Genomic DNA, 27,776 nt, shown 5'->3' on the forward strand with positions numbered 1-27,776 from the left:
CATCACAAATGACAATAAATTTCGAAATGGCATTTACTTATGACATACTAATGAGGTTCATTTGTTCAGTTGATCTTCGGGTTATTTAACGCATTTTAAAACAAAACAATCCCCCATTGGTTGAATGACAAATGTTGACTCAAGCAAGTGTAAGACAAATCAACTTCATTTCCCATAATGCAACAGCAGCTGCACCAAAAGCTAACTGGCCATGTTGAGCACTGAGTGAATGCTTCTCCTTGAACTTCGATTGCACTTGAGCTTTTGCTCAAGCTATTTTGATACTTTGCATACATGTGCACTGGTGTGCTTTATTGTTAGCTGAGTGTCCATGAGCTGCAAACCAGCCGGCGGAGTTAGCAACAATCTTCCGGAAAACAAACATTCCCTGCTGGACTGTTGTGGAGGTCTCGGCAACATCGACTACTCCAAGGTAAATAAATGTCAAACACATGCGCGCATCATTTAGAGTCTAAATTTTAGACCCTTTGAGACCCCTGATTTCGACTAAATACTTCAAATGGTAGCAGTGAAAATCCCCCGAAAAGCTGAAGGCCATCTTTCACTGTTACGTACGTGGCTTGACAGCCAGAAAACATCCGGTATGTTTTCACGTGTCAAAATAAAAGTATCAATTTTCCAACATCAAATACATTTGGCGATATGTACACTTAATGTATGTACGTTACATTTGTTAGATGATAGAATGATCGAAAGAAAAAAAAAAAAGAGGTTTTGATATTCAACACAAACATGTAGAACCCAGTCAATGCTCAACGAGTCTTACGGGACACAAATAAAAGAGAATTTATCCAACTTTATTTTGCTCCTTTCAGATGGACTTGAAGGTGTTTGACCAAGTCTTAAAACATATCAACGTCCACGACCCCAACTTCCACATTGCTGTGATTGCAATCATTTTCAACCCACTTTTCTGGAATCTGGTAAGTGCTGTGTCTGTTTTGGATTTGCAGTCTTGTAGTGGGCACACGTTAAAAATGACATTTTGTCAAGCTCTGCCTGTACTTGAAGTTTTCTTCTTTGTGTCACTTCTAATGGTGTCACACGTGCACACTTGCCCTCAGGTAACTAACTGATGCCGACTGCCTTGTCAATTGGCGCCAGCCACGCCAATTGACTGGAGCTTTGGTTTGCCACTCGTCGACTCATTGGTTGACAAATGTTTTTTAAATTGGAGTGAGGTACAGCAGAAATAAAATAGAATAACAATTGGGAAGTTGAAACTCTTCTCATTTTCATGACAACATTTTGTCTGAAGGATAACGTGCGGCGTTCCCGTAAGAAATGGCTGATTGGGGAATGAAATGATCATTAAAATGGATCACTTGTCTAAATGATGTTTTTGACTGTTGAGCCTCGCTTCGTTCGAAAATTGTACATTTGAATGATTTGAGACAAGTTACAGATGAAATAATTCGACACTCAGACCGCTTCCTTACTTGGAATTGTCTGATTAAAAGCAAATGGAAACGCTCAGGCACCAAATGTAGATCCTGGCACTTTTTGATGTCAATTCAAGGATCCATTCATATTCATGCATATTTCATCTTTTAAAAATGACTGGATATAGTTTCCTGGAAACAGACGTGTGGGTTGGCTGATGAAAAGTCACCTTCATGTCCAACTTTCTTCGATGTGTTGGCTTCATTCAGCTCCTAACTTCATTTTCTTCACTCGCACAAAATGTAACCGCTGACACCTAAATAAGACCTGGCATATCTCGAATCAACTCCAAGTCATTAGCTTGGCGGCAAGCCCTGGAAGGATGTCAAGCTGACATAAGATAGCAGTAGCTGAGTGGTCAGTCTGTTCTTTCTCGCTTCATATCGGAACCATCAATAGAGCTTTAAAAGATTGTGTGATAGAGGCACGATTTTAGTTGATGATTTGGCAATGTAATGTAGGCGGCTCGGTGGGGCGCTGGGTAGCACGTCCGCCTCGCAGTTAGGAGGGTGCGGGTTCGATTCCACCTCCGGCCCTCCCTGTGCGGAGTTTGCATGTTCTCCCCGGGCCCGCGTGGGTTTTCTCCGGGCACTCCGGTTTCCTCCCACATCCCAAAAACATGCTTGGTAGGCCAATTGAAGACTCCAAATTGTCCCTAAGTGCGAGTGCAAATGGTTGTTTGTCTCTGTGTGCCCTGCGATCGGCTGGCGACCGGTTCAGGGTGTCCCCCGCCTCCTGCCCGATGACGGCTGGGGTAGGCTCCAGCACTCCCGCGACCCCCGTGGGGACTAAGCGGTACAGAAAATGGATGGATTTGGCAATGTCATATCCCAGTAACAATATATTCTCAATTCCAATATACGTACGAATATTCCTTCAAGGTACAGTGCCATCTAGTGGTGATATCCAAAAAAGTACATATCTGTATTGAAAAGTGCTCTGTAGTTTTGATGACCACAGCTTGTTTGCTCCCAAAACATTCATGTCTCCCCAACCAAATGTTTGAATATTCGCTCAGTGCTCAAATTTGATCAGAGTGCGCATGTGATCAATGTTTTTGTTCCCAGTCTGGCATGGATCCAGACACATCCGCATACGAATCCATGAATACATGGCAGGCCAGAGCAGCAGAGCAGAGCAGAGCAGAGCAGAGCAGAGCAGGGCGTGTGTTCGCATTCACTTGTGCGTTCAACAGGGCTGTGCAAAATAAACCCAATGGACAGACGGAGGGAACAAGCAGCCACATCTATCCCTGCTCATTTCAATCGATTGTCCTGTTGGGTCTGTTCTGAGGAGTTGTGTTTGTTTTTTGTTTTTTACATCAAAACCAAGCGCTCCGGCAGAAGAACCCAGTTACCTTGGTCTTCGTTGAATCGGTCTGGTCGAGCCGCAAAGCTGCTTCTTACGTGTGTCTTTGATTGATGACAGAAGTACAGCATCAGTTGTCTCTCAGCAGCACAACAGTATTTTTAGCCTGCGCTAGCTATTATTCACTGGAGAGTGAGTCTGTAAATCACTTAGGCCCATTGAATTCCCGTTCCATAAAGGAACGGGCCTGCTAATGTGTCTGCTGGATAATGGCCCTGGTTTCGTGCACCGCGGTGTAGGTACTCTGTTGATATAAAGATGAAATGAATAGTACAGCATGCATTGACCAGGGAAAGCTTTTTTTTCGGGGGCTAAATCAAACTATATTTTAGAACTCAATCAAGGAAAAAATGGCATTAATTAACACTAACCCTTTTAAAACCTATTGGAATATGTGTCATTGCCGGAAATGAAGAGTACAGCATGCATTGACCAGGGAAAGCTTTTTTTTCGGGGGCTAAATCAAACTATATTTTAGAACTCAATCAAGGAAAAAATGGCATTAATTAACACTAACCCTTTTAAAACCTATTGGAATATGTGTCATTGCCGGAAATGAAGAGTACAGCATGCATTGACCAGGGAAAGCTTTTTTTTCGGGGGCTAAATCAAACTATATTTTAGAACTCAATCAAGGAAAAAATGGCATTAATTAACCCTAACCCTTTTAAAACATATTGGAATATGAGTCATTGCCGGAATATAAAATGATCTATGTCGAGATCTAGAATTTGGTCACTAGGGCATAAATAATAACAATGGCTGTCCACAATCATGCTCTGAACATGTGTTTAAAAAAAAATATATATATATATAACAATATGTAATCCTTCTTCATCAGCACTGTCCTAATAGAATCTCAGTTGAGTTTATTCCGCACCTGAGCAAACCCAGACTGTCTTTGATCACCACATGAAGTCTATTTCCGTTCAAATTTTCCTTGATCCTTTTTTTTTCTTTTTCCCCCCCCTTTAAGCTTTTCTTCCCTACAAACAACAACAACAACTGTATAACAAGTTGCCATGGCAACCTTCTGGCTCTTTCTGCCCATCAAGTCATCTATCTACGCACGCACGCGCGCACGCACACACTTCCTCAACCCACAGAGTGTTATTTGGAGTTTGGCAGCGAAGCCATATCCATGCAGTAGTCCTTTCAAAGGATTTCTTTAGATTGCCGCTGTGCATTCATTCAGGTATAAGCACGTTGAGATTCTCTGCAGTGCAATATAAATAGAATTGATTCGGATTCAAAAGCAGGTCAAGAAAATGGCCATTTCTCAACCTGATGTTTTCATCTCCTTTGCTATTTCAGGTAGCAAGATGGGAGCACCGGACACACAAACTGTCCGAGATGTTTGGAAGCCCCTACCTTGCCTGTTATTTCCTGGGCTCTGTTATCCTCCTCCTCAATGTGTATCGCAGCCACAGGTACAATGTAAAAAAAAGAAAAAGGCCAATTTCACATTGCCTTGAAATTTGGAGTCAGCATAGAACACACCTGCCATTCACATCCATGCAGACTTATCAACATCATTCAGTCAAGCTGGAATCTCGCAACAACGAGACACAAGCGGTAACCACAAGGCGAGGGAGGGCACCAAGCGGCTGGGCTTTCTTTCTGTCTTTCCTTCTTTCTTTCTTTCTTTCTTTCTTCCTTCCTTCCGTATCATTTCTTTCTTGCACTTTTGGATGCCATTTTGTTCTTGACCGTGCATCCTCCCACGCCTCCCACTATGGCTCTTTTGAGAGACTTTCTGCTTCCTTTGTGTTGCCTGGGAACAGCACTTTTGCTCGCAGACAGCAACGTCAAGTGCTTCCAATAGTCTCTCATATGAGTGTGATTCTAGCTCTTGTTATGGCAATTGATTCAAGTTCTCTCAATCAAAACCTCTCCAATATTTCATGTACATGTCTTGTATTGGACCTCATCAAATTGTGTTAAAGGTCAGTTTTTGTGTGTCAGTGTCTCACTGACTCATGTGAAACAAGTTTCATAGTATTAGTGTGTTAGTATTAGACTTGATATTCTATTGCTCACTCATTCTTTTCCCTATGCGCAAATTCACCACCAATCTAGTGACCAGGAAATCAACACCTGCCATGCTGCTAAATCGCCTTCATCACTGATGGGTGGACTCATCTGTATTGTTTTGACGTATGTAACGAGCAGATTTACTGGAAAAGAAAGAAAAAGAGAAATTGCCCATTTCCAGCTGGGAACACACACACACACACACAGCCTGTGAATTGTGCTCACAAAGTGATGGGTGTAGTTTTGCTGGATGTAAACAAGGGTTACAATTGGATTGAAAAAATCAAGTCAAATGTGCTGCAAACAGCAACAAAAGACAAATTCAAATAGGACTTCTTATCGAGTTCATAATGAATGAGCGACAGCTAATCATGCCGTTTTGGACATTTTGCAACTGTCGGTGCGTCGACTCATCGAATGTGCGCTTATTAGTATGATTATTTATTGATGTTAGCGCAAGCCTTGCTGTGACAGATGTGTGTGTGTGTGTGTGTGGGGCAAAGGATGACAAATGATTTGTATCGTTGGCTCACGATATCGCTAAAGCTCTCATCTGTTTTGACTTGTGGAGAAAATGCAGGCCGGCCAAACTAAAATGTTGGCCATGCCCCATTTAGCGTTTCTTCGGTCCGTCGCATGGCTCTATTTCGCTTCACCCAGCATCAGCAGCAGCAGCATCAGCATCAGCAGCAGCAGCAGCAGCAGCAGCAGCAGCAGCAGCAGCAGCAGCAGCAGCAGCAGCAGCAGCAGCAGCAGCAGCAGCAGCAGCAGCAGCAGCAGCAGCAGCAGCAGCAGCAGCAGCAGCAGCAGCAGCAGCAGCAGCAGCAGCAGCAGCAGCAGCAGCAGCAGCAGCAGCAGCAGCAGCAGCAGTTCTTTTTGACTGACGTGATGCAACAACACATTGCATCTTCATAAGAGCGAGCCACAGAACACAGAAGCCCTAATCCACTTATTAAAGCTGGTTTGGATTTGGGACCATTTTGATCTGCTGGACCCCAGCCAGGTACATTCAATTTCAGAAAGTCATGATTTGATTTCAAAGCCCCTGCAGAAAGAAGGAAGCATGTCTGCTCCCCCACCTCAATCTCCATCCTTCAGGAGGTAATGTCTGCCTGTCGCACATTGGAGAAGAGTAGCCGAGTGGCGAGCGAGTGGCGAGCGAGCGAGCGCTCCCAAAATGAGGTCCAAAATACAAATGAGAAAGACACCTTTCTGGAAAGTGGCTTGTTTCTTTGAACAGCTTTTGAAGCTGCTGGTGTTGCTGCTTCATTATCCCGATCTGGTGATGCTGTGAAGTAGCTCAGTCATTCGATCGCATAGCAATATGTGATTTCGACCACCACCACCACCATCATCAGCAGACAGATCAGAGCTCGTAATGACAGCACCAAAAGGGAGCATCTTTCAAAAACTTCAGGCACACGGGTGGGTGGCATGTTACTTCATAGAGGAGCTTGCCATCCTACTTTTGCCTTCCAAAATCATTTCAAATCGTAATCACGGCTGACATTACTACAGAAAACATTCCAATCATCCAAAGTCCTAGCAATCTTGCCAGAGATGATCCTGCTTCCTTTGTCAAAGTTGATTGATTGATTCTCTATTTGCTTTATCCAGTCGTGTGTACTTGTACTTTCATCACAATGCTTTCCAGTCAAGTCTTTTCAGTCTAGCTTGACAATGTGAGCGACCCACATTCAAACAATGCTGTCATGAAAAGGTGCTTTGCCGGACGGACTCTTTATGAGGCGCACACTTACGCAACGGCAAATCGTTTTGACACATTTTTGTTTTCAGCTGCAATCGCTTATGCTTGGCTTCCAAACTCTACTACTCTTTCCGTACCATTCTTATGCCTTCTACCGTGTCGAATAGTCAGTCAACAAAGAAGACGAATGAAATGATCGAGAAGACTTCCTCTCATGCTGCAATGTCAGATTGCTGTGGCTGAGACATTTTGCTGAATGCCGCTGGATGACGTCAAACAATTACATTCATAACAAGACCATTGATCATTACGAGGACCTTCGAAGATTTAAGAAAAGACCCCCCCCCCCAAAAAAAGCCTCTGCTTCACTGGCAGTGATGCATCGAGAGACTTGAAATTGTCCATAGGTACAAATGTGGAGTGCGTCAAATTCCTTGTTTGGCACGCTCAAACATGGCGAATAAACACTCTTGAATCTCTTCCATCACAATCTATTCTTTTTATTGTTAGATAACCAGATGGATGGATGCATGGATGGATTCTATGACAAATGTTCATGTATTTGAATAGCTCATTCCAAGTGTGACTCTTCAAAATAAAGTGAAGCTAGGCCACTAGACTCGACTGAAAGAGTAATACGTGTCATGCCTCGTTCCCAGTTCTGCTATGTATAGGTTGTCATCGTGTCTGTGTGCTCGCCCCTCCCTTCCTGTGTGCCCTTGATTAGTGTAATCACACGCACCTGATTAGTGTGATCACACGCACCTGCCTCGTTAACTGTGTTGTATTTAAATTGTGTTTGTGTGCCACTCAATGTCGGAGTATTGCACGGGATGTGGACAATGCATGTCTCACTGTCACTCGGTTTGTTTGGTTCCTGTCTTTTGTTTCACGTTTTGGCGAGCAGTCCTGTTAGTTTGTTGTTTAGTCACGTCAGTTTGCCGGGTCTGTCTTGAGTTCCTGCAAGAAACCCTGGTCCAAGCTGCATTTGGTCGTCCTCGCTCCATCTACACTCCAATACGCTTTCTAAGAAGCTTGGAGTACTAGGTTGAATATCAGTCTCACACTTGGCTCTCTTTTCTTTGAATAGACGGACAGACGGATGGGTGCATTTATTACTAGTTGCTAAATGTAACTTTGTATTCAGTTGAAATGTTGTTACTTGAGCTAACATGCGTCATCTGTGTCATCTGCTTTCCTTGCAGCATGGCCATAGTAATGAAGAGCCAGGCCAAGTGGGAGCTACTAGACAGCAATGAAGTCTTTCACATGGGCGTACTTCTGGTGGCGGTGGGCTCTCTCCTTGTCGTCAGCAGCTTTCTCGCTTTGGGATTCACTGGAACGTTCCTTGGTAAGTCCAAATGGTTTCTGTCTTAACTCCAGTGGTACTGAAATGACAATGGAAATGGCTCAGCCCTCAATGAGGTTATGTTTGCGCAATTCAAATACACGTACCTACATGAATTTGAATCCCGCTGCGGCGGCGTGATGTCATCACGCAGCCAGCCACTCAGTCACTCGTTGGCAGATTTAGAAGCCATACTATTTGTAATTGGAATTGAATTTACAGAGGAGCAAGGGGGAAAACCCCCAAATGTAAGCTCCTCCAACCCACACGCGCCTTTGAGGGTAAAGCCTGCGTTGATTCCATGTGTCCTCTGTGCTCTATATTAAGCCGCCTTGAGTCACCGTGACCTGATGAGTCAAGGTGACGGAGCAGAAAAAAGGAGAATCAAACATATACACAGGTCGCTGATGTGTCAGCCACCTGGCATGGCAACTCGGCCATTGCGGTCAAACTTGTCCAATTTATGGCTACTTCACACTTGAGAGAAACCAGGTCACCCTTTTTTCCATCGTCATAATACCAAACAATGGTGACACCAGAAAAAAAACAGCAGCTTTTGTTTGCCTTTGAATGTTGTCAAAAATTCAACATTATGTTAACCGTTAACATAATGTTGTGCCGCAACTTGTTCGATCTTCTCCATTCAAAAGCAATTTCCTCCAACTTGCAGGGTCTTTGGACCATTGCAACGCTTAAATACTAACTTGGAAGCCACAGGACGTTTTTTTTCTTTTCTTTCGGTTTGCCCTCTTATATTGGCTGGAACTCGGTCAAATTGTGCATATCGGGCAAATCAATTGTATGCTGCTCAGTTTACAATAAACAGGGGCCGACCGAGTTCACATCCCTGCGCTACAGGTGAGCGCTTACCAAATGACCGTCAAAGATACCATCTTTTATATCATATATGTATATCGATATCATTTTTTGAGATCATCTATTTAACTTTGGAACAATGTGCTCTGCAGGGGACTACTTTGGCATTGTGATGGATGAGAAGGTGACAGGCTTTCCCTTCAGTCTCACAGCAAATCCAATGTACTGGGGCAGCACGGCGAACTACCTTGGCTTCGCACTTATGTGAGTACACTGTGTAACATCATGAAGCAACTTGTTATTTTGGCCTCATCACAACAAACAATTAAGTGCGTGGCTCATTCATTTGCGTGAAATTGCATTCTGAATCAAGGAAGTGGGCCACATAAAAGTCTGCAAATGAATCCATGCTTTCTTCAATTGACCTCCTTCTGGAGATGGCGTGGAAATACGTATGTTGCCAAGGAAACGGAGAGCACTCCACCACCTCGGCTCGGCCTGTGTAGTTAAGGCAAGTGCTTGCTCGGGTGTTAAGCTGCTGCCTAGAGCTGCTGCCTAGAGCTGCTGCCTAGAGCTGCTGCCTAGAGCTGCTGCCGCCGCCTAGAGCTGCCGCCGCCGTTCCTTCTCTCAGCGCCCCATATTAGCTCAAGGCGCCACTTTGACAATACGGTCAAGGGTGTCTTATATAGTAAAAGCCACCTTGCACTTTCGATTTGGTTGTAAATAAAAAATGGATTTGAGCTCTGCTAAATGTTGGCAAGAATGATCGATGGAACTACAGCTCCTGAAACCCCCCCAAAAATCTGACCTTTACTTGCCATTTTTCATGAACAGAATGGCATCAAACCATCGAGTAAAACAGCATGAGAGAAAAACGTCCTGACTATCACCTTACCAGATGCAAAGGAAGAGAGATGAGAGAGGGGGAAGAAAGAAAAGAAGCGCTATCCATTTTTTTCCCACCTTGTCCTAAACTTGAACATAATGTGTTCTTGTCATGGCTGAGTTGAAGTCTTTCCCATTTGACCTCAGGCGAGTGGTTGCCAGTCAATCACAGGGACAATAGACAATCTTTGACAAGCATCTCTCCAGAAAATGTCCATTGAATTCAGAGAATGCGCGACTCGTAGCATTAATTGATACATTATCTCTCATTATCATCGTCATCATACAGGCATCTTGAAGTCCCATATGGAGGTGCGCAAACCTGCGATGCTTATTCTTGAGCGAGCCCTGTCGTTTGGGAGCACAGATGGAGAAAAAAAAATACCATTGTAAATTAGCACACCAGATGGGATGACATTTTGTGACATACGTAAATTACAGCTTGTTTTTTTCCCCAATAACCTGACACCTTTTTTGGAACATGGCTATCTCTTGACTTTTGCAAATCATCAAACACTGATATTTGGATAGCCCCCCCCAAATGGTTTCGTAGGATTATTACTGGCCATCAAAAGGCTTCTATCAAATGTAACATGAAATGCTTGACACAAAAGCGGCCCTTGAGTTGGGCCTGCAATTAGTCAAGAATGGCATACGATACGGGCATGGAGTCATTGCAAGCGTGCTGTTTGTCACCATCATTGGGTGGGTCACTTCTGTAAGCTTCATCAGCAATTCAGCTCAATGCCCCTCCACCATTGAATGTCATCTGTGCATTTTCTTATGACGACAACATTGGTGTTGGGACTGACTGACTGACTGACTGACAGACCAATGAATGGCACTATTTTCTTTCAAGATTTCATGGTTTGTGACGCGATACAACTCGACTATTCCTAGTCCAGCCAAATGCCTTTTTTTTTTCTTCTGCTTTTTCATTGACCTCTGTGTCCTTTTCTACCTTCCTTTCAAACCCTAGCGAGCCTTCAGTATGACTTATTTCATTGAAATGTGTGTCAGTAGTCCACTTTCCAAACAAAATATGTGGGTCACTTTATTGTGCTGTGTGTTCCTTTCATCCGTAGCTGTGATAGGACACGTCATTGGAAATAAATGTGATACTGACCGGCTGATGTCAAGGTGCAGCCTACAGTGACTTGATCTCCTTGGAATGACATGTAAACACGAGGATGGGTTAAATGCAGAGGACAAATTTCACCCCACCCAGATGTGTGTGTGACCATCATTGGGACTTTCACTTTTAAAGCCCAGGTTCAATTTGTTACATAAATGCATTTCTATGATCATTTCATACAGCTTGGCTCTATGAGAAATGTACGGACATGAATTTCACGCATGGAATGTCATCAGTCCGAGGGTGAAAGGGTTTTTCTCTTTCCCCCAACCCGTCCGAGAGGCCCTTTACAATCAAGTTGAATATGCACTTGTCCTGACTCATAAGACACTTCTTTTCTCTCTGCTTTGTTTTCCTCTTCCCAGAGGTGCAAGTCCAGCCGGTCTCGTCTTGACTGCAATTGTCGCCTTGGTCTACAAGATAGCCATACGATTTGAAGGGTAAGTCCATGTTCTCCGTGTGATGGCTATCGATGGAAAAAGGTGTTTGAGGCCAACATTGGCGTGTTGTGGGAGATGCCCTCCTGACGCCATTGTAGGCGTGCATGAGTGATGTGGCATGGCTTTTGAATTTTTGCTGCCATGATCCTGAAATGCCAGAGCATGTCAAGGCTTCGCAATGGCTGCCATCTCCCCATGAACACATCAGATGTTGTCACTTTTGCCTCCCTTGCAGATTGTGAGACTGTCATTCATTCTCATTGAGTGAGGGTAATCACTAGCTACAAATGTGTTGGCTTTCTTCCAATCGCTGGGAAATATTTACAGTGCTGCTTTTATATTCGACTGGATCCGAAATGAAGCGAGACCCTTTCACTTCAAAGCCACAGAAGAGCAAAGTTTTCTCGGCCCAACGGCGGTGGAAAACGTTAAGCGGCTTGCCTCACTTGTGGGTGAGCCCTGGTCAAAGAGAGACTTTTTTTTTTTTTTCTCTTTTCCGAAGAAGAATCGATCATGAGAATCATCAGACAAACAATTCCTCGAAATCAGGTCCGGGTTGAATGTTTCCCAATCCTCACCATTTGATAGTTGTTCAAATCGTACTTCCCAGCCTTCTTCGATGGCCAGACAGTCAAGTCACGCTTCATTTCCCGGATCCTGGTACAGTACGGTACGGTGCGGTGTCACCAGCTTTGTTTGTTTTGCTCCATTTGCAGAGCTTTCACCGAGCACCGCTATGGGCAGAGGACGCGCAAACGTGAATAATGGCATCATCCTGTTCTGTTGGGCTGTGGGAGGATTTCTTTCTTTCTTTCACTCTCATCCAGAAGATTGTGAGATGGCGGGCGTTATTGATTAACAAGAGAATTCCAGGGAAAATGAATGCTACAATCTTTTCTACCTAACTATCAAAGCATTAGGAAAATGGAAATAAAAATTCTGCTTCTCCCTCATTAACAAGGAGCTCGCTCGTTTGCCGCAATGCTGGCCTCACGTACTCCGTAAGAGTGAGTACATTTGTTCAAAAGCTGAGGTTGCGACTCGGGCGGATGTGACTGTGTTATCTGAGCAAAACAAAGCTCAGGAAATCGGAAAGAAAGCTTTGGAGGACAGCTGAGACTTGAAAAGTGCTCAGCAATTCTTTGGCTCACACGACAATCGGTGAATGTATGGGTGCCGTTGATTTGGCCCATATTTTTGTACAAGTTGCTGATTGTAAGATCACGCACGATAGGTGAAGAAACGTGAGTACTTTTGGAAGGCATTGATCATCCGCAATAAGATTTACTGCTCACGCAGAACTTGGAGGGAATCAATAGGGCAGGGCGATCCCGCTTCAAAAAATGGAGAGACGGGGAATGACGAGAGCGTCTGTCGTACCGAACAGTCCTTGACAAAGGTCACCGTGGGCACTCGCTCGGTCACAACATGCGCACGCCCTGACCTGATCGGCAAAAATCTCATTTCCTTCTCGTGATCATGATGGAGTGATCTAACTGAGTCCATGGTAGTATTTCATGACTGTGTGTAGCCTACCCTTTTTTTCCCTCCTTCTTTCGGTTATCTATGAACTAGGTCACCCTATCTAATGCCAAATCAGCAGTTCCAAAAATGGATGGATTTGGTTTTGTCTCATGTTGTCTTGTCGGAACATTTTTTTGTCTTTTTTCCACCTGTGCTTGTCTGTCCAGTCCCTTGTGTCCTCCAATCAGCTCCCTCAGTCTTTGTTCAGGTGTTCCTCATCTCATCAGTCTGCTTGTTGGTTCATTTTCTTTTGTCTTGGTCACTGTCACTTCTCACATTGCCAAGTCATCTCGTGGTGAGTCTTATCCGATCCATCTATTTCTTTATTTGACGTTATTTTAAAAATAGTCTCTGAACCCAGTTTGACCAGTTGAATTTGCTCAGTCCGTCCGTCCAAGACAGGCTAAATGTGGCTCACCTCTCAATATGATACAATTCAGAGGATGAAACATGCAACCATAAGCAGGTCCATCAAGCCAACTTCATTTGACTCTCATTTAGTAGCAAACAGATGTGTGACAGCTGCACACATCTGCTTAACATTGTGCTTTTAGCGCTCCCATATGGCCAGTGGGTTAACTGCAGCCATTGTTGGCGTTCAACAGAGTCATGGAGAGAGTCAGCTCCATAGTTTTTCCTTGAAACCATTCCACTCCTGTGTGTTACTAATGATGCAAAACGCCACTCGGCATAGTTCATTGATCCAGCTACGTACGTTTTGATTGAAATTGAATCATTTACTGTATTTATTTATTTGGTGCATATACCAGTGGACCAAATTGTCCAGTAAGGACAAAGATTATAGAGGAGGGTTAGACTGGCTAAAAGGGATCTCGAAGAAAAGGACTCCCTGTCCGTGCAGATTCCGAAAACTTGATTCCAGTGACATTTAGGGAATTGGAAGATTGACGCACCAGTGGGAGTTTGGCTCAGCTTTTTACTGCGCTCTACGGACGGCCGGACGGACGGACCGCCCTCTCATCTCACCGAGTGCTGACGTCTACGGGAGGGAGGGAGGGAGGGAAGGATGGGAGGAGCGGGCCAACCACCCACCCACCCGCGCGCTTAAATCCAGCTCCCACGCTCAAGCTGACAGACAGAAAGGCACAGGCGCCTCAAGAAAGCAGCTCAAAGTCTGTGCACATCCAAGGAGGACACTATGATCAAGAAAATGTCCCCCTCGGAAAGCGACTTTGACATCCCGGCCAAGAACTGCTACAGGATGGTGATTCTGGGCTCCACCAAAGTGGGCAAAACGGCAATCGTGTCCCGCTTCCTCAACGGGAAGTTCGACGAGCAGTACACGCCGACGATAGAGGACTTTCATCGGAAAGTCTACAGCATCAAGGGGGACGTTTACCAGCTTGACATCCTGGATACGTCTGGCAACCATCCCTTCCCAGCCATGCGCAGGCTCTCCATCCTGACAGGTACTCATTTGACGCGCGTCACTGCTCTTTTGCAGTCTGACTTTGTTCCCTGCACACATCTTGCAAAACACTTGCTCCTTTTGTCCCTCACAGGCGACGTTTTCATCCTGGTCTTCAGCTTGGACAACAGAGACTCCTTCAACGAGGTGCAACGCCTCAAGCGTCAAATCTACGAGACCAAGTCGTGCCTCAAAAACAAAATGAAAGAGAACCTCGACGTGCCTCTGGTCATATGCGGCAACAAGGGTGACCGCGAATTCTACCGCCAGGTGCAGCGAGCCGACATCCAGCAACTGGTGGACGGCGGCGGCGGCGACGACGACAAGTGCGCCTATTTCGAGATCTCCGCCAAGCGCAACGAGAACGTCGACCAAATGTTCCAGGCCTTGTTCGCCTTGGCAAAGCTGCCCCACGAGATGAGCCCCGACCTGCACAGAAAGGTGTCGCTGCAATACTGCCACATGCTGCACAGAAAGTCCGTGAAGAACAAGAAGATGAAGGACGTCGGCGAGGCGTACGGCATGGTCACGCCGTACGCACGAAGACCCAGCGTGCACAGCGACCTCATGTACATTAAAGAGAAGGCGGTCGGTGGAGGACAAGCCAAAGAGAAAGAAAGGTGCCTTATCAGTTAAGAGGGAGGACTCCACGTAGTAAGAAAACCGTTGGAAGGAAGACAAAGCAAAACGTGGAAAGGCAATCAGGTTTGGGACTTTTTGCCACCTGCTGTCTGTCACCATGGATACGGACAGGGTTCCACTCACTGCCCTCCCACACGCATTGAAAGAATGCTCCCTTGTTCTGTCCAACCGTGTGACAGTACTTTGTGCGCGTCACGCCTTTGAAAAAATGCGCTGGTCGACGTCATCCTCGACCGGAGCCGCCGCCGCCGCAGCAGCAGGAGCAAGAGCAATGTTTACATTTTTGGGTTGACGTAACCGCACTCGAATGTTCATTTGCAATCGGCACTATTTTGATGTACTGTATATTTATTGTGACTTTTTGCAAAAAACATGACAATAATAAAAACAAAACTACCTACACCTCTACGTTGGATTCTTCTATTTCTCTTTCCAGGTAGCCCTTTGCACCAACAATTCTGTTGCTTAACATGACATTCCAGATTCTGGGGGAATGTGATGATTGATGTTTACGTGACAAATACAATCCAGCCGTCAGGTAATGAATGTCCAGGTAGCAAAATTACAAACACTATGCTCGCCGTATTTAAAAGTCTGATGATGATGCTCACTTTGGATTTCAGAAAGCGGTCCCAAACATCTACCCCAAAGTTACAAAGTGAAATATTGATCAAACCGTATGCAAATGCACTCAAACATGTTGACATTTGAGAAACTGCTCCGAATGTTGCAGACCAATCTTTTCATTCAATTCAGGCCAAATGGATTGTCTTTGATTTGGATGGATTTTCCTTCTCTCTGAATCTTTTGTTTTCATTCACTTCCATCGCGCTCTCCGGTTGATCTCCTTGAGTCTGTTCAGAGTTTGTGACAATTGCTGCAGGGGGCAATTGTCCACAGATGAGCCGGCGCCCCACAGTCCAGCGTTGCTATCAGCAATAAGTCTGCAGGCTATGTGTGTGTGCGCGCGCGTGTACCAACGAGACAGACGGACGGACGGACAGCTACTAATCCATCGGTCGGTAACACTGTGTGCCTGACTCCTTGTTACATTCATAATAAGACAAACTCTTATCGCTCTCATTTGCATATGGCTGAAGACCATCAATTTTGAATCAGAGAATCATGCTCATGCTTTGACCATGACGACGGCAGTCACTCTAAAGTAGCGCTGGATCTTCGCCCAACTTCATGTCATCGGTGGACAAACTCGGTGGTCGTTTATGTAGTATATATTTCTTTCTTGATTTAGCGTTCCTCGCACGCATTTTTCTTGGTCATGTCAGCGTAGGATTCAAATGACAAGTGCATTGGAAAGGAGGAGAAAAAGCAACATTTGCAAAGCCTTCAACCGTGTCTATGTGGAATGAAAGCTGAGGGACTGAATTTCTTTCTTTCTTTCTTCCTTCAGTTGCAGTATGTCACACCATTGGTTGAACACAAGGATATTAGGTTTGTGCTGGCATGGCAACTGCAGGCCAGGCATCACATGATTGATTTTTGCAGGTCCATGTGAACGTTGTTTGCAGTATGTGAGGCTTTTCATGAAATGCAAAGTGAATTTGGGGGGCAAAAAAAACCCTTTTCAAATGTACATATGAAAATGACTGCTTTTGTTTTGGCTTTTTTCCAGTGTGAAAATGGATTCAAAACAGGAGGAATGTGCGTGCAATTCTTCTGGCACCATGTGAGTACTGGGAGTCACAGTCATGGTACAATTCAAGGATGCTGTGTTTGTACTGGCACTTTATCTATCAATGTTTGTTTTTGTAGCTTCGTGCGAACATTAGTGTCTGTACGTGAAACTTCTTCAAAAGAAATTCGTTGCCATGTAAACGTAGCCCTTGTCTAGTAGCTTTGACATAGCATCAGGTTTACAGTTGCAATGGAGTATTTGCAGTAATAGTCCAATTTGCTCTGTGTGCAGCCGATGGCAACAAAAATGAGTCACCCCTGAGTGAAAGTGTTTTCTTTTCTTTTGCTTGAAGTCACTTTTACATTGAAACTCAGACAACACAGACTAGCAGATGTAAAAGAGTCTGCGCCGTCGTGGGAGTGGACAACCGACCGCAGTCTTGGCCAATCAGAGCGATTGATCTCGTTCCCTTTGCCGTGCACCGTAGTCTCAACCGTAGTGTTGGAGCACACGTCTGAATGAATGAATTGGCCATCAAGATCTAACAGAAAAGCCGCAGTTAGAAAAAAACGATGACGAGCTGGGAACATTGCCCAAACAGTCCCAATGAACAATTAGTTGTGCTAATTAGAGATTCAGCTGCAGGGAATATTTCTTTTTTTTCATGTTCTTCTAGAGCAGGTGGGCCTCCTCAAACAAACAACTCATTGGCAAGACGCGTCTCCTGGTTAGTCGTGTCTGTCTTGATGTGTCAGGTATTGATTGATGTTGCAGCCAAGCATGACGGCAGAGTCAGACCTTGCCCAGACACTTGTGATATAACCGATACACCGGCGGCGGCGGACGGGATTACACAGTGAGTGACATAAGCCGTAACTGCAGCTTCCATTTCAAGCGCTTTGGCAAAAGCAATGATGAGAAAAATCTCCATGATGATGATGAATATTTCATTGATTGCGCTTCATTTGCAAATTAGATGTCCAAATAATGCCAAGGCACAGGAAATGAATAGGAGACTTGGAAGTGATGTGTGATGTGTACACACATTTCAAAGTAACTGAGTAACCCACTGGTTTCCTTTCACATCCTCTGCATCTCATCACGGACTTGACTCCGGCCGGCTAAGGTTTAACCGAGCCACAGGAAGTCATTTGCAGTGATAGTCATACATTGACTTTTCAATTTGACAACGGCCACTCTGAGCCTTCAGGAAGTCTGTACACCCTGTGTTCACATTTTGTGTCATTGAAGAAAGAGTTCCCATGAAGTCATTTCCCCCCCCCCCCAAATGTGCTTGCATAAGTGTGCACCCCCTCTTCTAACTGCAGATGTGACTTAAAGAGTCACACATTTGAGGCGCCAAAGGTGCCGTGTAAGCAGCTTCACAATTGTGTCTGGGTGCCATGAGGACTTGAGAGCAGCAACATTTTGCATCCCTTCACCCACATGCACTCTTGTTTAGCTCTTCCTGCGGACTTGTGACTACATCTGCCCTCTAAATTTAGCCTTCTGATGTCAGCAATGCGTACTACCTTTGATTCGAGAGTCTTGCTATTTAGTCAAGGGCATTGTATTTAGTGACTGATTGGCGATTTCATAAAGAGTCTATTCAACAGCACAAAGCAGATCTCATGAGGTATGTCTCAGATGACTTGATTTTTTTTCTTCAAGCTTTTCAATGACCACTGGAGGGATGGTTGCTGGAAATGGGCCCAAGTAGATATGCAGCCACCATAACAATGTTTTTCTGATGAGTTTCATGTTCTCCTCATTGAAAAATAGCCATTTGATTTTGAAAATAAGAACATTTCTAAGCGAGCCCAAACGCTGGCATATATACACGCTGCATTTGACAGCAAGCGGAGCAGCGGTAATAACGACGACAACAACAATGAACGCGACCCGTATCAAAGCGGAGATAAGACCGATGTGAGCGCAACGATGAAATGACTGGGCGACATAAGGTGCTTTGATCCAAATTCCCGCTGCAAGCGCAAGAGAGCCACTGACGCACGACATCACCCAATCAAAACAAGCAGGCATGCTTCCGACGTGTCCAGGTCTCTTTATGGGTTCGATGCACGGCGACCGGGTGATGTCACTCGAGAGAGAGCAGCGCTCGTGATGAAGTCGACACGCTGGCTGATTTCTTCCAGAGGCCTCTCTAGGCGTCGGAGGCTTGAAACCAAATTTGATAATGAGGCCTTTTATGATTCAATATGTATCCTTCCTTCCTTCCTTTCTACACTTACTATTCATCTGGCACTGTTGTTGAAATGATCAAGCCGACATTTTCCATCCATCCATCGCTCAGTGCGTGCATGTTTACTAGCGGAGACGCGAAGCCCTCGAGCTCATTTGTTGTAAAGAAAAAAAACCGAAAAAAGGTGACCTGACGCAAAGTCTGGCCTAGCGCCTGCTTCAGTGTCCACCTGTAGCTCGGTCAGCGCTTTTGTATGATTCGCCTGAGTAGTCATGGTACAAAATGGACAGTCTCTGATAGCATCAACAAAAAAAAAAAGAAACACATGCTGTCTTGAAAATCCTAGTCTATTTTGCACATTTCAGGCTAACTGATGAAAAGATCTCTCCTTCTATTTGTGTCAACATTCCAACATGTTGTCACGACTCATCCCCGATCATGTCTGTGTGCTCGCCCCTCCCTCCCTCCCTCCCTCCCTGTGTGCCCATGATTAGTGTGATCGTGCTCACCTGCCTCTTGTTGCCTGTCTTGTATTTAAGTTCTGTTTGTGTGTCACTCCCTGTCGGAGCATTGTTGATGTCGATGATGTTGGTTGCTGTCATGAGGTATGTTTGGTTCCTGTCTTTTGTCTCACGTCCCTGTTCGGTTCCTGTTGTTGGTTTTGTTAGTCAGTTATCTCAGTGTACCGAGTCTGTTAGTTTGAGTTTGCTTCAATAAGCCCTGGTCCAAGCTGCACTTGGTCGCCCTGCTCCATTTCCACCACCCCCAACCGTGACACATGTCTTGTGAAAGATTCAATTGCTTTGATTTGATTTGACATTGAGCACACGAATGACTGCTTTGATGGAATGGTCCTACGGCTCCCACCGTGGCCATTGGTTTGTAGTTCACCTCATCAAAGTTCAACTTGAAAACTCCAATCTATTGGTGTGGCAACATCAGTCGGAATATTTCCAGATGGACAACCAAAGCATTGTTGCAGCTGAATGGTTTAATGTGAGCAAACGGCCGGCATGTGGAAGAATAAAAGACACATTCTTTGTGCTTGTGTGTCAGGTCAAACGCAATTAGTGCCTTCTTCTCATGAACCATCTTCTCAAGGGAAAGACGAGACGTCAGCGAGTCTAACGCGAAGATGTTCCACGTGAGTTTCACGGCCGGCAATCAATCGATGCCTTTTCATTCAAGATGGTGGTCTTGGCGCGCCGCACCTAGCAGGTGAAAGACAAACAAACAGCGTGTGCTCTTCTTTCCCGTTGCACAATAGATTGGAAATGATTGGTGAACAAGCCAGACAAACAGCTTGCGCTAGTTTACAGCGTCTTCCCTCTTTGTTCTTTCCCAACTGGGTGTAAAAAGAATCATAAATCCAAACATTCCAATGAAATCATTCCTCAAGTTCTCCCTCACATCCCTCATCTGCAGGAAGCATCAAGCCGGACCAGGAAGGGAAGGGAAGGGAAGGGAAGGGAAGGGAAGGGAAGGGAAGGGAAGGGAAGGGAAGGGAAGGGAAGGGAAGGGAATGACCTTTCCAAGGATTCTCAGCACATTTTCAAGCAAGCAACCATGAGCACAATTGATCATGATTACAAGTGTTAATACAGACAGAGCTTTCCAAAAGCAACCTAAGACCTTTTTTCTCCTCAACGTTTTTCCAATCGACCTTTTTGAAAGACACATACACTACCGTTCAAACGTTTGGGGTCACAAAATTGTTTGGGTGACCCCAAACTTTTGAACGGTAGTGTATATATTTATTTAGATAATTATTTATAGATTATATATTTAATCTTGTGTAAAAAATCTTATAATATATATGTATACTTATATTCATAGATTTTTTATAATCTTATACAAATATAAGATATAATATTTAATTCATAATATTTTATTATAATAATATTTACACTACCGTTCAAAAGTTTGGGGTCACCCAAACAATTTTGTGACCCCAAACTTTTGAACGGTAGTGTACGTAGCATCCATACCAAAGTTGCCTCATCTCCATGCTCTAGTGTTCTCGACGTAGAATTATACAAAAAGGATTCGAAGGATCAAATATGAATGAAATGAGAAGCATTCAAATGAATGACAGGCGGCTTATCAGTGTACGATACTGTCGGCAACGAGCCTAGGTGTTTGTTCACTAATTACTTTCTGTGTGTTGACTTCCACCCACAACGCCCGCCCAACCCGAGCTCTGCAAAAACACACACGGTGTCCTGTTCCTGCATGCGCACACATGCAGGAAAAGAAAGGAAACATAGTCGGTCGGCCCAAGCGGCACCGAGCCAGGCCGACGGCCTGAGCCAAATGTGACTCATCTGCTGCTGCAACAATGGCACTCTGCAAACTCAGATCCAACAAGTCAACATGCACGTGCACTTGTCGGCAATCCCAGACAGAAAGGACGCGATTCGTAATAATTGGCTCATGAATTACAAGATAGTACATACCGATTATGTCGAGTTGGAACGGATTGATGGAATATCACTACATTTCAATTCATTTTACGAGCGTATCCTTTTTCTCATTTTTCCGCTATTTACCGAGGAGAAACAAACAGCCTTACTTCACCAGTTAGTTGGTACGTGCTCCCTGCAACATCTTCTGTATTAAGTTTCTCCACGCAGCCATCTGGCTAGTCTTTAGTTTAAAAAAACAAAAAAATCATTCACTCCACAGCATGCGGTTATCATTTTGGCGGGATGTAGACAAGAGGATCATGTGAATGTTGTTGTTTTTCTGTCATGACTGAAGGATTCAAACGTAACTTGCTCAAGTTCTATTGGATGCATTCAGCATTGGACAGGGACCCAGTGGAGTCCATGCACATTGCCAATGCATGCTACCCATAATCAAATCCGTATTTCTATCCAGCTGCAATACATGATGAGTTGAAATGTTTTTGATAGCAGCATTGAAATACTACCTTTGCAAAGAAAATAACAGTGGTCCTAATATTGCGCTAGCTACCTTTAAATCGAGATGATGTTTTTCCCAATACCTTGTAGTGCTCTGTAAGCATCCATTTTGATAGTTTCATGGACTCTTTGCTAAAAACACCGAGTACGTAACGTAGCTCACCACCTCCATTGTTTCTGTTGCTTCCGTTGCTTGGTCTAACTCATAATATAGCCCGGGAACTTCCTGGAAAGCTGCAAAAATGCCATCTCTGTTTTGATGTTCTAATGAGCATGTGTGAAAATGAGATTACAACACGCTCCGTGTGTGTCTTTCCATTGCTGCCATAAAGCAATTAGATGGGGAAGTCTATAAACAGACAGGGCTGCGGGCAAAGGAAAGGAAAGGAACACAAAGTCAAGAGGAAAAAGTAGCATCATGTTTGCTCTTCTATTATGTGCAACGCTGACATTTGTTTGCATTGTGGTTTTGCCTTGCTGCATTTCTTCTTTTTGCTTCTTCTGTGTCATGTCTTTTGTCTGCACCTGGTCTTCTCAATCCCGCTCCTCGTTTCAGCGGAGGGAGGGAGGGAGGGAGGATGGGAGGGAGGCCCGGCTCGGCCCGGCGGCCCGGCCCGGTGGCTTGTCACATAACACCGCGCCAGTCATCTGCTTGTCTGGAACATATCCTGCGCTGGCTATTCTAGCATGATTTTGCGGCCAAGTGTGTTTTGATCTGGCTTTTGTTTTGTGTTCCTGTATCACCTGATTTCTCCATCTGGGCATCAAGTCTGTCTCTTTGTCCCCTCGTGATATGCCCAGAGTGTTTGTCGGGCTGTGAGATTGTCCCCTTGGAAAAAAGAAAAAAAAAAAAAAGGCGATCTTGGCTGTTTTTTCTTGTTTTGTTGTTGTTATTGATTCAATAGCCTTCAGCCTCCGTCAGTCGTTGAAAAAGCACAGAGCTGCTTGAAACGTTCCCGATCCGAGGCTTTAAGACTTTATTTCAACCAAGCGGGCCCTGATTTCAAACGTTGACATCAATGAATCCAATCAGTGTGTAATCGCCAGCAGTCAACAACAAGATTGCTTGTGTGTAGTCTTCTTCAAATCTCCTCAGGTTTCTCTGATCGTACGTGATGGAAATGTTGATGATATGATGTTTCTTCTGAAGAGGGCCACATTTAATATCATGCCATTGGTGACCACACAGGCTTTCCAAAAAAGAAAAATCCAGTTTTCACCCTGGCAACTTCCAAAGAGCAAAGCCTCCCTCTATTTTTCGTCTCTCGGCCGCTCTCGTTAGGAGTCACCGCAGCAAACAAATGTAGTCAAACGACAAAACGTCTCGAAATCTTTCATTGCCATTTTGGATTACAGATAGCAAACCCGCATAGGGACTGACCAATTGCATCCATTTGGAAAGCTAAAAAGTATGAAATTGACCAAATTTGGGCCTGACACTGACGACATAGTACATGTGTGACTGACAATGACAATAAAGATCTATTCTATTCTATTCTATTCTATTCTATTCTACTGAGCAGACGAATGACGCTTTTGATCGCAAAGACGTGAGTATTAAAATGGCTAATGATGTCATCTTCTTATCAATTACAGCATTGAGATGATTCATTTGTTAGGTAATAGTCCTGCAGAGGGATTTTAATCACTTCATCTAATTCAGGAAATAAGAGAATTTTCTCAAACATTTTAATTGATGATGGACATTAATATTCCAAATCTTTGGTGACAAATATTATTCAACATTTAAAACGGTTATGTAACTTAAGCTGCCGTAATCCAATTTAGAGAGCTGCCAGTATTTTAATCAATACATGGAAATCACTGCAAAACTCAAACATGGCCGTTGATTTTTGTTGTTGTTGAATTTTACCACAAAGATAAATAACCCCCAAAAAATGCCATTTTCGGTGGGGACTAACTTTTCTCTTATAAGGTAATGTTGTCATGCTGTCGGGTTTTGTGAGTTGTTTGTGTCTTGTCCTGTTGGTCGTATTGTCACTTCCTGTTTTGTTTTGGTAACTAACTCTCCTCTCGTTTCAGTTGGTGGGTCCTTCCTCTGTGCGTCAGGGCACTTGACTCCCCTGATCCCAATTGTGTGCACCTGTGTGGTTGGCCCTAATTGTCTGCACCTGTGTCCTCCCCCTTCTGCGTGTGTAGGTATATAGCCTGCGTCTTCCCCGCGTCTTGTGCCAGTGCGTCTTGTCCCGTCTTGAACACTAGCGATCGCGTGAGTAACAGAAATCACATTTCAGATCGGTTTGTTCTGATTGAGTTCTTCACGATGCTTTGGAAGGAGGACAGGACAGGACAGGACAGGACAGCACAGCACAACATGTCCAGACATGTTGCAGGGCACATTGGACGTACAAATCAGAAACCCTGAAACAAATGGAAAAAAAATAGATTACGTACACATACGAAATGTCCTTTTGCTCTTCTTTGGAACCAAGTCTATATGTTTTCCATCGCTATTGTGTAATGAAAATGACCGCTACATTCAGTTTCAAGTCCAATTTGTTTGATTCTATAGACTACTGCCAACACAACTATACGTTTCGGTCGCTCGGCCCTTGTGTCAACACGGCCATCAGGAAGGCGCTCAGTTGGAACCATGCGCTTTCTTCCACAGCTGACCTAGTTGGCCAAAGAGCTCAACTACTATGCAAGCTGTACATTTTTTGGTAGAATAATGTTGCTCGTAATTGGTCAGCAACTCAATTGATAACGTGCAAGTCATTTGTTGTGATATTAATATAGATTTAGATATTGTGCTGCACACAACTTATAACAGAAAATGTGACTTTGCCTTCAATAGTTTCTTGCACAGCATTTGGAAGAAATCACTACAAACATTTACTATGTCAAGTTGTTGGCGGACACATGACCTGCAGGTGAGGTCAAGTGCTCGCTCGCACACTGCAGGCAAAGCACATTTTGCTCTCGAATGCCTTGATAATTGATTTCATCGTGTGCTTCTCAGATTGGAGGACACCCTGTACTTAATCTTGCATCAAAAGCAGCATTAGAACCTAAGCAAGACTCCATGAGTCACAGTAGTTTCTTTTTATTTTGTTTTGGGGGGGGGGGGCTTTTTATCGAGTTTTTAAAAAGTCTACACACCCCTGTTGAAACACCATACAACTAAAACTAATCATTCAAGATGAAAAGTACCACGAGTGTGTAAATATGCACACCCTCAAACTAATACATTCTACAACTATAAATCGAGTTTATATTGAACTCCCCCAAAATCTTTCAAAGTTTGGAAGTATAACAAAAATAGCAATGAAATGAGAAACTGCATTTATCAGATATTCAAACTAAAGTCAGAAAAACTGCAAGAGAGACTTGAAATGTGGATTTATTAGAGACGATATTTTTAGTTCATACACATTTACAACTGTTTGGAGGTATTTTACCACTCAATGGTAAATTGTTTGAACACAACCCTAAATTGTTTTTTGTAAATGATGACACGTTACAGTACTTTTTTTGGTGAAACACAAAGAAAACAGGACATTTCAGCATGTACTGTAAATGTAAAGCACAGATCATTTCTCAAAAGAAATCACCTCTTCATATTTAGTCGTGAAATCCTTCCAAAAATCTGTCCTATTTTACGACCTTTTATTTGAAACTAAACAGCATGCATCACTGCCGCCTTTCACGTTCAGCTATTCAACTTGATTATGAGGCAAAACAACAATCAAGCAAATAGGCCTTGTTCATGACATGCATAGGTGTTAAAAAAAGCAAAGTAGCACCAAAAAAAGACAAATCATTTCTCAGCTGTTTTTAGACACGAAATGAAAGAGAAACACAGGCGCATGTGGTTTGCTTCTGTTTGCGGATTGCGCGTACTGATGGGGTCTTACCAATGGTTTTCTTCAAGCACCTCTGCAAAATTGTTAACTATCAAACCATTATTCTTACACGAGCACATAACCTGGACATTTAGCTGCTAACTTCAGTATTTCTGCCAGTACAGTACTGTCCGGCCGGCTTACTCCTTAACTTACTTACTGTATGTTTAACTTGATTGAAACATGTTTCAGTTTTAGCGCGCCCACCTGTGGTCGACTACGGTAAGACATCTCAACTCGTGTGCACTCTGCTTAGCACGAAGATGGAGTAAGGAAGTAAGTCAGTAAGGAAGGAAGGAAGGAAGGAAGGTTAGGAAGGAAGGAAGAAAGGAAGGAAGGAAGGAAGGAAGGAAGGAAGGAAGGAAGGAAGGAAGTAAGGAAGGCAATGAACGAAGGCTGCTGGTGATGTCGGGGGCCCTATTGAAGGAGCTCAGTGCCTTTTGCTGTCCAGGATGGCTCTCCAGTCGTCAGACCAGGACAGCAAGCGTCTCTGCCAAGGCTTGGCGGGATGGTGCTTGTTGTGGCAGGCGCTGAACAACACGTGCTCCCAGGTGGGTTTGGGCTCCACGCCTGCGCACCAGATCAGGACACTTGTGAAATATGACGTGACATATTGATGGACAGAATCAACCAATCACATTCAAGCTCATTGACCTAAAATATCAGGCTTGTCGTCAATGAGGACGTCTCCGCTGACCACCGTCTTGTCTCTGGTTAGAATGACCTGCTCCAGGAAGTCATGACCCAGATGTTTTTCTACCCACGCATACTAGAAGAGAACACAAACACACACACACAACAGAGGAAATGCCATGCTGTTATAAAGGAAAAATGGGATTGCATACCTTCTCATAAGGGCAGTGCTTGAAACGCTTGATCGGACTGGTGCAAATAAAGACATCTGTGCTGCGGAATGGAAAGGTGGCAAAATGACACTAAACAACAGTCGTTTGAATGATTTCATATTAAGCTGCTGCTGATGCGCACAGAGTAAAAGTGCAATGATTTTGATGTCGATATTGTTAAGGGGTTTACATTGAGCTACTCGGCGTGTCGTTATGAACCTACTTGTCCATATTGGCCATCTGCTTGACTGCCTCCACCCCACCAGGAAGGGGCTCCAGCTCACTGAAGAAGCCCTTGGACTCCCAGATGCTAATGGCTTTTTCCTAGAGATAAAAAAACAACAACAAACAAACACGTGCATGATGTTTATTATCAAGAGATAACAATAGTTGCGCATGCAGCATGATCCTTAAGTGCTTGTCATGCATAATTACTACTGTGGTAAGTAAATATCTATAACGTCTTCCAATTGCACTTTTCCATTTCGTTTTTTTTGCTCTAATACATCTTCAATTATCCATTGCATTTATGCTGCAAAAACTTTAGCTAGCTCCTTCACTATTTTACGTCATATATTTCCATTCTATTTTCTATTGTATGAACACCAATCTAAATACGTATTAGGTGCTCCAATAAGAAAGAGATTTAGAGGTATTTGGTAGAAATGAAAGAAATTGTCATGCGTCACGTGAATCTCATGACTTTTGAAACTTGAAATGGTGCAGATTGATTGATGGATGGATGGATGGATTGATTGATTGATTGATTGATTGATTGATTGATTGATTGATTGATTGACGATACTGAGCAATGGCATGTCGCTTGGCTTACACAGAGATCACTCCGGAGTCTTCCGTACTGCGCGGAAACCCAGAAGCCTCTCCTGTCCTCCAGGGTGATGTAGGGCTCGTTCGGGTACCTGGCCCGGTACTTCTTCAAGAACCCCCCCTCGAAATCGGCCAGCACGCCGTCCATGTCAACCAGCACCCGCAGTCTCTTCCCATGGGTCATGGTTCCACAGCTCCTTTGAAATGTGTGAGTGAGCAGCGCTTTTCCTCTTGCCAGTAGACGACGTGTGGTCGACAGTAACATTGCGATGGACTCCTCGTTCGCATCCAAGACGGACCCCGTTTTCATGCACGATGCATGGATTGCATTCGTCTTCTCTTGACGTTTTGTGTCCGCCGCATAATGCTTCAACGTTATCTGCACCGCTCGGATGCTATCTTGACGTTAGCTTTGAAGCGGAGTCTACGGCGGCTGCGGCGGCGCACAGGTCAAACGTGACAGGCCTCTGCCGCATGGGGTCGGATTGAGTCGCTTGCTAACGTATTGTCAAATGTCCCACGGCTCCCCATAACCTGACAAGTTGTCAGCTTGGAAGACAACAGCAGTTTCGGCATGCAGCAGCGGTACAATATGATTTCATAGGTCCAACGCCGTAGTTGGACGGAACTCGGAACAAACTGTTCTGCATTGGCTTGCCTTGCAGAATGCAGAGAACAAAG

At 44.3% G+C, this 27,776-nt stretch overlaps 3 protein-coding genes across 9 annotated transcripts; 2 read left to right on the forward strand and 1 right to left on the reverse strand.

The window, feature by feature from the left end:
- Window positions 1-17,283, forward strand: pemt (phosphatidylethanolamine N-methyltransferase). Of its 4 annotated transcripts, none has more exons than XM_037277568.1 (7): window positions 1-433; window positions 837-944; window positions 4,147-4,262; window positions 7,780-7,925; window positions 8,891-9,002; window positions 11,124-11,198; window positions 17,204-17,283. In XM_037277568.1, exons 1-7 carry the CDS (start codon window positions 332-334, stop codon window positions 17,211-17,213), a joined length of 669 nt encoding a protein of 222 aa, XP_037133463.1. In that variant the 5' UTR covers window positions 1-331; the 3' UTR covers window positions 17,214-17,283. The 4 variants fall into 4 exon arrangements, with proteins under 4 accessions (XP_037133463.1, XP_037133461.1, XP_037133462.1 ...); XM_037277566.1 differs by lacking the exon at window positions 17,204-17,283 and adding an exon at window positions 16,427-16,499; XM_037277567.1 differs by lacking the exon at window positions 17,204-17,283 and adding an exon at window positions 11,915-12,195.
- On the forward strand, window positions 13,793-25,808 carry rasd1 (RAS, dexamethasone-induced 1). 4 transcript variants are annotated; one of them, XM_037277562.1, is made up of 4 exons: window positions 13,796-14,152; window positions 14,246-14,805; window positions 22,358-22,360; window positions 25,785-25,805. In XM_037277562.1, exons 1-2 carry the CDS (start codon window positions 13,882-13,884, stop codon window positions 14,785-14,787), a joined length of 813 nt encoding a protein of 270 aa, XP_037133457.1. In that variant the 5' UTR covers window positions 13,796-13,881; the 3' UTR covers window positions 14,788-14,805; window positions 22,358-22,360; window positions 25,785-25,805. The 4 variants fall into 4 exon arrangements, with proteins under 4 accessions (XP_037133459.1, XP_037133457.1, XP_037133456.1 ...); XM_037277561.1 differs by lacking the exon at window positions 25,785-25,805 and adding an exon at window positions 25,708-25,731; XM_037277563.1 differs by lacking the exon at window positions 22,358-22,360 and having other exon boundaries at window positions 14,246-14,802; window positions 25,784-25,808.
- LOC119137982 (5'(3')-deoxyribonucleotidase, mitochondrial-like) lies at window positions 24,904-27,768 on the reverse strand. Its single transcript, XM_037277570.1, has 6 exons — window positions 27,100-27,768; window positions 26,491-26,591; window positions 26,268-26,328; window positions 26,077-26,191; window positions 25,815-25,992; window positions 24,904-25,662 (listed from the first exon to the last, which is right to left on the reverse strand). Exons 1-5 carry the CDS (start codon window positions 27,403-27,405, stop codon window positions 25,853-25,855), a joined length of 723 nt encoding a protein of 240 aa, XP_037133465.1. The 5' UTR covers window positions 27,406-27,768; the 3' UTR covers window positions 24,904-25,662; window positions 25,815-25,852.
- Between the last annotated feature and the right edge of the window lie 8 nt (window positions 27,769-27,776).

Source organism: Syngnathus acus, chromosome 19 (assembly GCF_901709675.1).
Source record: "Syngnathus acus chromosome 19, fSynAcu1.2, whole genome shotgun sequence".
Lineage (NCBI taxonomy): Eukaryota > Metazoa > Chordata > Actinopteri > Syngnathiformes > Syngnathidae > Syngnathus > Syngnathus acus.

Bases quoted from the DNA above. Each gene is read 5' to 3' on its own strand.
- pemt (XM_037277565.1), top strand. From the start codon at position 332: ATGAGCTGCAAACCAGCCGGCGGAGTTAGCAACAATCTTCCGGAAAAC. The intron at 945-4,146 runs GTAAGTGCTGTG...TTGCTATTTCAG, and splicing joins ACCCACTTTTCTGGAATCTG to GTAGCAAGATGGGAGCACCG. The intron at 4,263-7,779 runs GTACAATGTAAA...CTTTCCTTGCAG, and splicing joins AATGTGTATCGCAGCCACAG to CATGGCCATAGTAATGAAGA.
- rasd1 (XM_037277563.1), top strand. From the start codon at position 13,882: ATGATCAAGAAAATGTCCCCCTCGGAAAGCGACTTTGACATCCCGGCC. The intron at 14,153-14,245 runs GTACTCATTTGA...TGTCCCTCACAG, and splicing joins CAGGCTCTCCATCCTGACAG to GCGACGTTTTCATCCTGGTC.
- LOC119137982 (XM_037277570.1), bottom strand. From the start codon at position 27,405: ATGAAAACGGGGTCCGTCTTGGATGCGAACGAGGAGTCCATCGCAATG. The intron at 26,592-27,099 runs GTAAGCCAAGCG...TTTTATCTCTAG, and splicing joins GACTCCGGAGTGATCTCTGT to GAAAAAGCCATTAGCATCTG. The intron at 26,329-26,490 runs GTAGGTTCATAA...TCCATTCCGCAG, and splicing joins CAGATGGCCAATATGGACAA to CACAGATGTCTTTATTTGCA.